General features: G+C 37.5%; 1 protein-coding gene across 1 annotated transcript; it reads left to right on the top strand.

The window, feature by feature from the left end:
* On the top strand, positions 5,845-7,582 carry LOC104733392 (putative F-box protein At4g22660). Its single transcript, XM_010452970.1, has 2 exons — positions 5,845-6,012; positions 6,458-7,582. Exons 1-2 carry the CDS (start codon positions 5,845-5,847, stop codon positions 7,580-7,582), a joined length of 1,293 nt encoding a protein of 430 aa, XP_010451272.1.

Below are 9,935 nucleotides of genomic sequence, written 5' to 3'. Positions count from 1 at the left end.
TTTACATCACTCTAGGAACTGGGAAAAGACAAAAGTCTTCTAGTGCTTGTAGCAGATTCAGCTTGATTTAGTTGTCCCTTTGAACCTAGGTCATGGGGTCTCCAATCTGAGTAGGTGGGGTTACCATCAAACATCCTCTTAAGTCATAGGCTTTAAACCCATTCCTCTTGATGATTTTATAACTTGATCTCGCGCCAAACCTTTTGTAAATGGATCCGCTAGGTTTTCTTTCGTATTGATGTAATCAATCGTAACTACACCAGTTGAGATAAGTTGTCTAACAGTTTTATGTCTCCGTCTGATGTGACGAGATTTGCCATTGTAATGGGTATTCCTTGCCCTGCCCAAAGCCGATTCGCTATCACAGTGTACACGTATTGCAGGCACAGGATTCCCCCACATTGGGATGTCTTCCAAGAAATTACGAAGTGATTCAGCTTCTGACATAGCTATCTCCAAAGCTATGAATTCAGATTCCATAGTTGATTTAGCTGCCAGAGTTTGTTTGGAAGACTTCCAGGACACTGCTGCACCTCCAAGTGTAAAAACATATCCACTTGTGGATTTTGAGTTTCTCGAGTCTGCGATCCAGTTGGCATCACTGTAACCTTCCAAAACTCCGGGTTCTCTACCATAGTGCAAGCCATGATCTTTGGTATAACGTAGATAATCCAAAACTCTAGCTATAGCCATCCAATGCTTATGTCCTGGATTACTTGTGTAGCGACTAAGTACATTTACAGAGTGCGCTAAATCCGGTCTTGTACAGTTTGTCAAGTACATTAGACTGCCAATTACTCTTGCATACTCCACCTGCAGCACAGGTTCACCAGAATTTTTGGTCAAGTGAATTTGAGGATCCTCTGGAGTTTTTGCAGTCCCATTTGAGTAATGCTTGAATCTATCAAGCACTTTTTCAGCATAGTGGGTTTGAGACAAGATAAGGCCCTCATCAGTTCTGATGATTTTTATCCCCAAAATTACATCTGCTAAACCCAAGTCCTTCATGTCAAAATTTCTTTTGAGCATGTTTTTCGTTTGAGTTATGATGTCTTTGTTGCTGCCAATAATAAGCATATCATCTACATATAAGCATAACAAAATGTACCCTGATGGAGTAGTTTTGTAGTATATGCATTTGTCACATTCATTAATGCGAAAACCATTAGACATCATCATACTGTCAAACTTCTCATGCCACTGCTTAGGAGCCTGTTTGAGTCCATATAATGACTTCACAAGTTTACACACTTTGTGTTCTTGTCCTGGAATAACAAATCCCTCAGGTTGTTTCATGTAGATTTCCTCTTCTAAATCTCCATGAAGAAAAGCAGTTTTTACATCCATTTGATGGATTTCAAGTTTTCTCAAGGCTGCAATACCTATGAGCATCCTGATCGAAGATAGTCTTGTTACCGGTGAATAGGTATCAAAGAAATCTAAGCCTTCTTTTTGCCGAAATCCTTGCACTACAAGCCTAGCCTTGTACCGTTCAATATCGCCATTTGGTTTTCGTTTTATCGTAAAAATCCATTTACATCCCAAAGGCTTAAATCCTTGTGGTAGATCTGCCATCTCGTAAGTATGATGTTGCATGATAGAGTCTATTTCAGTTTTGACTGCTTCCTTCCAATAAGGTGCATCAGGTGTAGACATAGCTTCTGCGTATGTTCTTGGTAGATTTTCAGCTAGAAATGCCATCATCAGAAAATCATCACCAAACGATTTACTTTTGCGAGCTCGTTTGCTTCTTCTAGGTTCCAGTTCTGATTCTACAGAAGTAGTACTCAAAGTATTGCCAGCTTCCAAAGTCGCTGCATCTCGTTGTTCACGAGTCCGTTTTTGAGTTTTCCTACAGGGAAAAATGTCTTCAAAAAATGAAGCATTTCTTGACTCCATAACTGTATTCACATGGATATCTGGAATATCTGATTTATGAACCAGAAATCGATATGCACTACTGTTATGTGCATATCCGATGAAGATACAGTCTACGGTCTTAGGCCCAATTGTGACCTTTTTAGGAGGTGGTACAGCCACTTTTGCTAGACACCCCCACACTTTGAGGTATTTGTACGAAGGTACTGTACCTTTCCAAAGCTCATATGGTGACTTGCCAGTAACCTTATGCGGTATCCTGTTGAGGATGTAATTAGTGGTAAGCAAAGCTTCCCCCCACATGTTCTGGGCTAACCCAGATTCCTGCAACAACGCATTCATCATCTCTTTCAGAGTTCGATTCTTTCGTTCCGCTACTCCGTTAGATTCTGGCGAGTAGGGAGCGGTTGTCTGATGTATAATGCCTTTTTCTCTGCAAAATGCATTGAACGGCTCATTATATTCTCCTCCTCTATCACTTCGAACTACTTTTATAGTTTTCTGAAGCTGATTTTCTACTTCGAGGGTGAACTCTTTGAATTTTTCCAGTGCTTCATCTTTGCTATGCAAGAGATATACATAGCAATATCTTGTGCAATCATCAATGAAGGTAACAAAGTATTTCTTACCACCTCTAGTTTGCACATACTTTAAATCACATAAGTCTGTGTGAATTAAACCTAGAGGTTCGGTTGTTCTTTCAAAGCGTGGTGAGGGAGTTTTAGTGAGTTTGGCCTGTACGCACACTTCACATTTTTCTTGGTTAGTTTTGAATTTCGGAATCAAATTCAAGTTTTGCATTTTTCGCATTGTTTTATAATTGACATGTCCTAAACGTTCATGCCAAGTAGTAAACGACTCAACCAAGTAAGCAATAGGGTTTTCTTTCATTTCAGCAACAGAAGCAGAAGCTACAATTTTCGGATGGACTGTCGTTACAGACATTTTGATCAGTCCACCCTTAACAAAACCCTTTCCCAAATACATCCCATTTTTCTTAAGAACTAACTTATCAGCCTCAAAATTGATGGAAAAACCATGCTTGCTTAACACTGTTCCAGAGATGAGATTCTTCCGCATATCAGGTACGTGCTTCACGTTCTGGAGGGTGAGCTCACGATCAGAAGTTAGCTTCAGAACCACTTTGCCTTTACCTTCAATCTTGGACACCGCCGTGTTGCCCATAAAAAGCTGCTCATTTGACTTGTTCTGCACATAGGTGGTGAACATGGTCCTATCAGAGCATATGTGTGTGGTAGCACCAGTGTCGTAGTACCACTCCACTGGGTTGTCTTCCACCATGTTACATTCAGTAACCACCGCAACCATGTCTTCTTCAGTTAGGTTTGCTTGCAACTTGAGATCTTTTGCTTTGCTTTTGCAAACATCAGCCTTGTGTCCAATCTTACCACAATGATGACACTTCCCTTTGAACTTCCTCTCAAGGTTGCTCTTCTTGAAGTTTGGTCCAGATGACACCTTCAACGGTTTATGAGGAATAGAGATCCCTTTACCCTTGCCTTTAAACTTGGCCTTATGCTCAGCTACATGAACATCATGCCCTTGGCTTTGAGCATCCGAATGAGCTCCACGATTGTTGTCCTCAACTCTCAACCGACGGATGAGATCATCAAGAGACATTGCCTTACGCTTGAAGTTAAGGTAATGCTTGAAATTCGACCAGCCTGGTGGTAGCTTCTCGATCAGGCAATTCGTCTTGAAGACATTGCATATCGACATCCCTTCCAAATCGATCTCCTGAAAGATGCGTTGAAGAGCTTCCACTTGTTCCATAATTGGTTTGGAATCCACCATCTTGAAATTCAGGAACTTCGTAGTTGAGAATTTCTGCATCCCAGACTCATCAGTCTTGTACTTGGTCTCCAAAGCTAGCCACAATGCTTTTGAAGTCTTGTACATACTGTAGAGGTCATACAGATCATTGACCAAACGGTTCAGAATCTGACCTTTGCAACAGTAGTCTCCTTGAGCCCAACTATCCATACTTCCAACCACATACACGTCAGTGTCACCTTGTGGAAGCATTGGTGGATCCTCTGTGAGGTACCTTTCCATGTTCATGCTGGCCAAGTAGTAGCGCATCTTGTTTTGCCACGTTTTGAACCCAGCTTTGCCATCGAACTTATCTGGCATCATCCCTTGGGAAGCCGAAGGTGGTATCCCCATGTGGGTTGATCCATTACCGAACAGATTTCGGCGCACGTTTTCCATACCCGAATCGGTAAGCTTCGTCTTTTCAAGTTCTTTAGCAAGGCGTAAAGCCAACTCCGCAGGAGTTTCAACAGGGGTTGCAGGAACCCTATCACCGTCAACGTTGTTGGTGTTGTCTCCAGACATTTTTCTGTTTCACAATAAACAGATCTGATTAATATATTAATCAAACAATTCAAGTAATTAAATTACACTGAATTAGTTTTGCAAACTCGCTTAACAAGCGTTTGCAGAAACTTGTTTCACAAACTCACTCAATTAAGAGCGTTCGTGGAAACCAAAGAGAGTAGAGAAGAAATAATTAAAGTAAAAGCGTTCTTCAAAAACTTTCCGCGTAGGCACCGAAAGATGAAAGCAGAAACCGTTTTTCGGAAGATTTTGAAATCGTTATTAAAATAAATAAAAAATTCGAAAAATTCTCAATCCGTTTAAAGTGATAAGCAGAAAGCGGATTTATTGAATTAAGACTATTAGGAGCGCAAAAATCCAATTGAGAAAATATGCGAATTATATTTAAATTAACGAAATCAGAAACGAATTACAACAGCATAATATAAAGCAGTAAATAAATCATGGAGGCGAGATATGATATCTCTTTCCTTAATTCAATAAATTGGCCGTAAGTACTTTCGGACAATCACGATTTATGAATCTCAGGATACAACCGATCACGAACTATTACCGTAGCACACCAGTAATAGAACTCAAGCGAACAGATCTACGTTATACTCTCGAGACTACTAAACTAAGAACTTACTTGGACTAAGCAAGAGAGAGGGAGAGAGAGATCTTCAGAGGAAGGAGTGTTTATGTTTTTGTGTGTGAAAAATAATGAGAGGTTATGCCTCTATATATAGTGGAAGGAGGGAGCTCTCAAGAAAATATTCAGTGAATATTCTCGGAGTGCTGCCCAAGTTTGCTTGGAGTTCACACCAAGTCTTTCCAAAAAATTAAATGAGCCTACAGCTCTCTCAAGAGCCAAAAAGCCCAAAAAACCCAAAAGCCCAAGAAACCACAGCCCGCGTCCGAGACCAGCCCGCCCCGCGTCCGGCCCATCCCGCATCCGTGCTCGGCCTGGTTCGGTTCGGTTCGCGTGTGGGAACCTTCCCTCTTCCTTCTACACACTTTTGAAACTAGAAGAGTGTGAAACTATATATATATGAGTGAAAAATCAATCATATTTCCGATGTGGGATATTTCCCAAACCATCCCAAGTAGCTCACTTCACACTCTTATTTCTCATTCAAATCAACTCAAGTTTTGGACGTATGAGTATACCATCTTGTAGTACTCGTTACCAGCTTTCCATTGCACTATCGACCAGACAATTCCGATCAGCCATTTGGCCGGAATTTGGCCGGAAATTCACCGGAAAGTCATTGTCCCAAAACCTGCAATTTTCTGAAACTTGTTTCTGAAAATTCAGTTCCAACAATACATATTCATGATTCACTCGTTTCAGTTTATAATAAGATGTTTTAATATATATTTCTCCTCTCTATCTCATGAATACATACAGTAGCTATGGAGAAGAACCATAATCCATAACCCTAATTCCTGGTCAGAGCTTCCTCTAGATATCTTGAATTTGGTGTTCGAACGTCTCAGCTTTGCTAATTTTCAACGAGCTAAATCGGTGTGTTCGTCTTGGTACTCTGCCTCGAGACAATCAGTGCCCAAAATTCAGATCCCTTGGTCGATTTTTTTCCCCGAAGACAACGACAACAACAGTTCATGTACGTTGTTCAATCCCGAGGAAAAACACAAACTCTACAAAACGNGTTAAATGGGCCTGCAGCAGTCTCAAGAGCCAAAAAGCCCAAAAACCCAAAAGTCCAAGAGACCACAGCCCGCGTCCGAGACCAGCCCGGCCCGGCTCGTCCCGCATCCGTGCTCGGCCTGGTTCGGTTCGGTTCGCGTGTGGGAACCTTCCCTCTTCCTTCTACACACTTTTGAAACTAGAAGAGTGTGAAACTATATATATATGAGTGAAAAATCAATCATATTTCCGATGTGGGATATTTCCCAAACCATCCCAAGTAGCTCACTTCACACTCTTATTTCTCATTCAAATCAACTCAAGTTTTGGACGTATGAGTATACCATCTTGTAGTACTCGTTACCAGCTTTCCATTGCACTATCGACCAGACAATTCCGATCAGCCATTTGGCCGGAATTTGGCCGGAAATTCACCGGAAAGTCATTGTCCCAAAACCTGCAATTTTCTGAAACTTGTTTCTGAAAATTCAGTTCCAACAATACATATTCATGATTCACTCGTTTCAGTTTATAATAAGATGTTTTAATATATATTTCTCCTCTCTATCTCATGAATACATACAGTAGCTATGGAGAAGAACCATAATCCATAACCCTAATTCCTGGTCAGAGCTTCCTCTAGATATCTTGAATTTGGTGTTCGAACGTCTCAGCTTTGCTAATTTTCAACGAGCTAAATCGGTGTGTTCGTCTTGGTACTCTGCCTCGAGACAATCAGTGCCCAAAATTCAGATCCCTTGGTCGATTTTTTTCCCCGAAGACAACGACAACAACAGTTCATGTACGTTGTTCAATCCCGAGGAAAAACACAAACTCTACAAAACGCAAGATCTTGGCGTTGAATTTGCCAAGAGTGGGTGTATAGCCACCTATGGAAGCTGGCTCCTTATGCGGGATCCGTGGTATAATCTCTATATTTTGAACCTTTTTACCCACGAAAGGGTTAATCTGCCATCTGTGAAGTTACAACTTCGAACAATAAAGCTTGAGCAAGTAATAGCTGATTGGTTTCTCGTTTCTAACGATCACAACACAAGTAGGAAGGCCGAAGATATTATTATGCAATCCCCTGTGACTTGGATTGACGAGAAAACCAAAGAAGATTATATAGTTCTTTGGGGACTTGGAAGTTGGTGTGTGTTTTATGCCAAGAAAGGAGATACCTCGTGGAACCAGGTTCCGGGATTATCGCATTGTCTTGACATGGTTTACAAGGATCACAAGCTTTACTTCTCTAGCAGCATAAATATTTTCACAATCTTAGATTTTTCTGGAGAGATTCCTCAACAAATCTTTCAATGTGCTATGCTGCTGTTTCGAAGTAATCCATGGTTGGTTGATGAGACAAAACTAGTAGTCACAGTAACAGGAGATGTCCTCAAGGTTGAAAGAATGAAGATAAACCAGTCATTCCGCGTCTACAAAGTTTATTCATCATCAAGGCTGCTTAAGGAGTATGAAGAAGTTTATTCTTTGGGAGACGAGGCAATGATTTTGGATCTAGGCATCACTTTGCCTGCCAATGACTTTGAGGGTTTCCTTATAAACTCCATCTATTTCTGTGATCGAGAGAACACACATCAGATCTATATCTTCAATCTCGAGACAAAGAAGATGAAGCCACTCCACAACTTTGATTTTAATTGTTCTTCTTCTCGATGGTTCTTACCAAGTTTCACATCTACAAGATGATTTCAACTTTCTTCTTCACTATGTTGTTTTTTCGCTAATGACTAATGATAGACCAACGTGTTGGTTTTTTTATTTGTTGTGTGTACAAAATGATATGCTTAAAGTATCTCCCGGGAACAACTAATCATATATCTTCACTATGTTGATTTTTCACTAATGACTAATGATCATAGACCGACGTGTTTGTTTTTTAATTGTTACTAGATTAAGACCGTGCTAGAGCACGAGTTGAAATTATTTTTATTTCTATTATAAATTTAGAATAAAATATAATTTATATGATTATTTTTAAAAGTTTTTTTGGATAAAACATTATGTAATAAAATCATATGCTAAATATAATGGCTTGAAAGAAATACCTATTTTGTAATTTTACGTATGAGAAATGGATATGTTTGTTGTTTGTTTTTATTTTAATTTTTAAACATGTTTGGTGAAAGTTTTTTAATATGACTCGTGCTTAAATAAAATTTTCTTTTCAACTGTACAATAAGATCTTGAAAATCACGATTAAGTGTGATAAATTGCCAATATTTTATTTCTTTTTACGTTTAAAATTATATTTTTATGTCTAACAGTATATATTTTGTAACAATACATGGAATATTAAAGATTTTATTTTGGAAATTGTATAAATCATTGGAATATTCTCTTTAAGAAGATTCTTAGAGATATTCTTAAGCGTATTCATATAGCCCACAGATTGACCAAATAATTTATAACTTTTTTGTAACCAACCTATATTTAATCTATAAACTATTTTGTAACCAACTTATAAAAATTATATAGTATACAAAAAAAAGTTGCGTACTTCCGTTTTATTATATAGGACATGTGTACAAAATGATGGTCTTCGGGTTTGGTTTGATTTGAGAAGCTAACACTCGTGTTTTTTTTTTTCTTTCGTTCTAAAGTTTTTTTTTAAAAACGGTCGAAAACATTTGATTCCAGGATGCATATAACAATCTTTAAAAAAATAAGTGAGAGCTTTTTGTTGTGAAACTTTGCTTCTCTTTTGAAAGTTAAATTTTGAACATCAAATAATAAATTAATGTCCAATCCTCTAAGATCCAACTGAATCCCAAATAACCCGCGGACTATATTTTAAAATTTTAAAAAAATATATGTCGTATTTTTTATCATTTTTTTAGATTATTTTATTATTATTTTGTGGTTGTTTTAATAAATATTTATTGGATTTAACCTGTGTCCCATGGGACAATTTTACTTTTTCATATATAATTTTTATGATTTTTAATAAAATAAGCTTTTTCATTTTTAATATATTTGTTACAATATTATCTACGTTTTGATCTACGGTACACTAGCGGATGGTTTTTATATGGAGAAGAATATAAAGATATATGGGAAGTAAAAGTAATTTTATTTGTTTTATGTATATACAAATTAATTGTTTTCATTTGGAATTTAATCATTTGAAATTAGTTTTTGTAAAAGCAAATATATAATGTCACTATGTATAATACTATGTAGTGCTATATAAATGTGGATAGAATATGCAAGTTAATAAACCCCAAACTCATATGACAATTCTAAAATTTATGAAATTAGTTAATAATTAATTTATTCATTTATCTTGGAAGATTTTAATTCTAGAAATTAATTCTCAGGACAATTTGTTATTTAACAGGTTTTTTTATTTTAGTATTAAAATTATAGGATTTTTTTTCTTAGTGTTTTCAAGATTTAAGTAGTGTTCTTCAACGGTTTCAACTATATGTTTGATGTGCTCTCAATATGTATAGCTCTGTATAAAAAGGTCAGTGTCTCAAAATTAAAGATATATGTGCCTATTCTGGTTTCCAATAGGTAATAGAATATATATGTGAATGTAGTTTCAGAAATGAAACAACCTTTTCTTTATATATATAATATAATTCACTAGTGGTTCCATACCCACTAACATCCTAGCAACAATCAACAACCGCGGATAACCAAAGAAACCATTCCATTAATCCAATAAGAATTCCAACATAAATAAACCAATAATCAATAATGCAATAATCCAAACCAACAATGAAATAGCAAGGTTCCAACATCCTACAATGTTCTATCAACTCAATACTAGCAACCTAACAATAGCTAGACCACAATCAATCAAGCCTCTAGAACATCCTCCTCCTCATCGTCTTTGATTCCACGATCACACTTTTCCTTTACCTGCACACCACAAATAACAATTGAGATGCGTAAGTATTATCATAAATACTTAGTGAGGCCGTCCTCCCATCTACTAGGTTATACACACAAGCATATGAGACCCTCATGTTTAAGCAAGCAAACAAAACACAAGCAATACATCAAACCAGGAAAACAAGTCTCGGATGAGACT

This window comes from Camelina sativa, chromosome 12 (assembly GCF_000633955.1).
Source record: "Camelina sativa cultivar DH55 chromosome 12, Cs, whole genome shotgun sequence".
Taxonomy (NCBI): Eukaryota; Viridiplantae; Streptophyta; class Magnoliopsida; order Brassicales; family Brassicaceae; genus Camelina; species Camelina sativa.
This window is presented reverse-complemented; position numbering and strand designations above follow the sequence as displayed.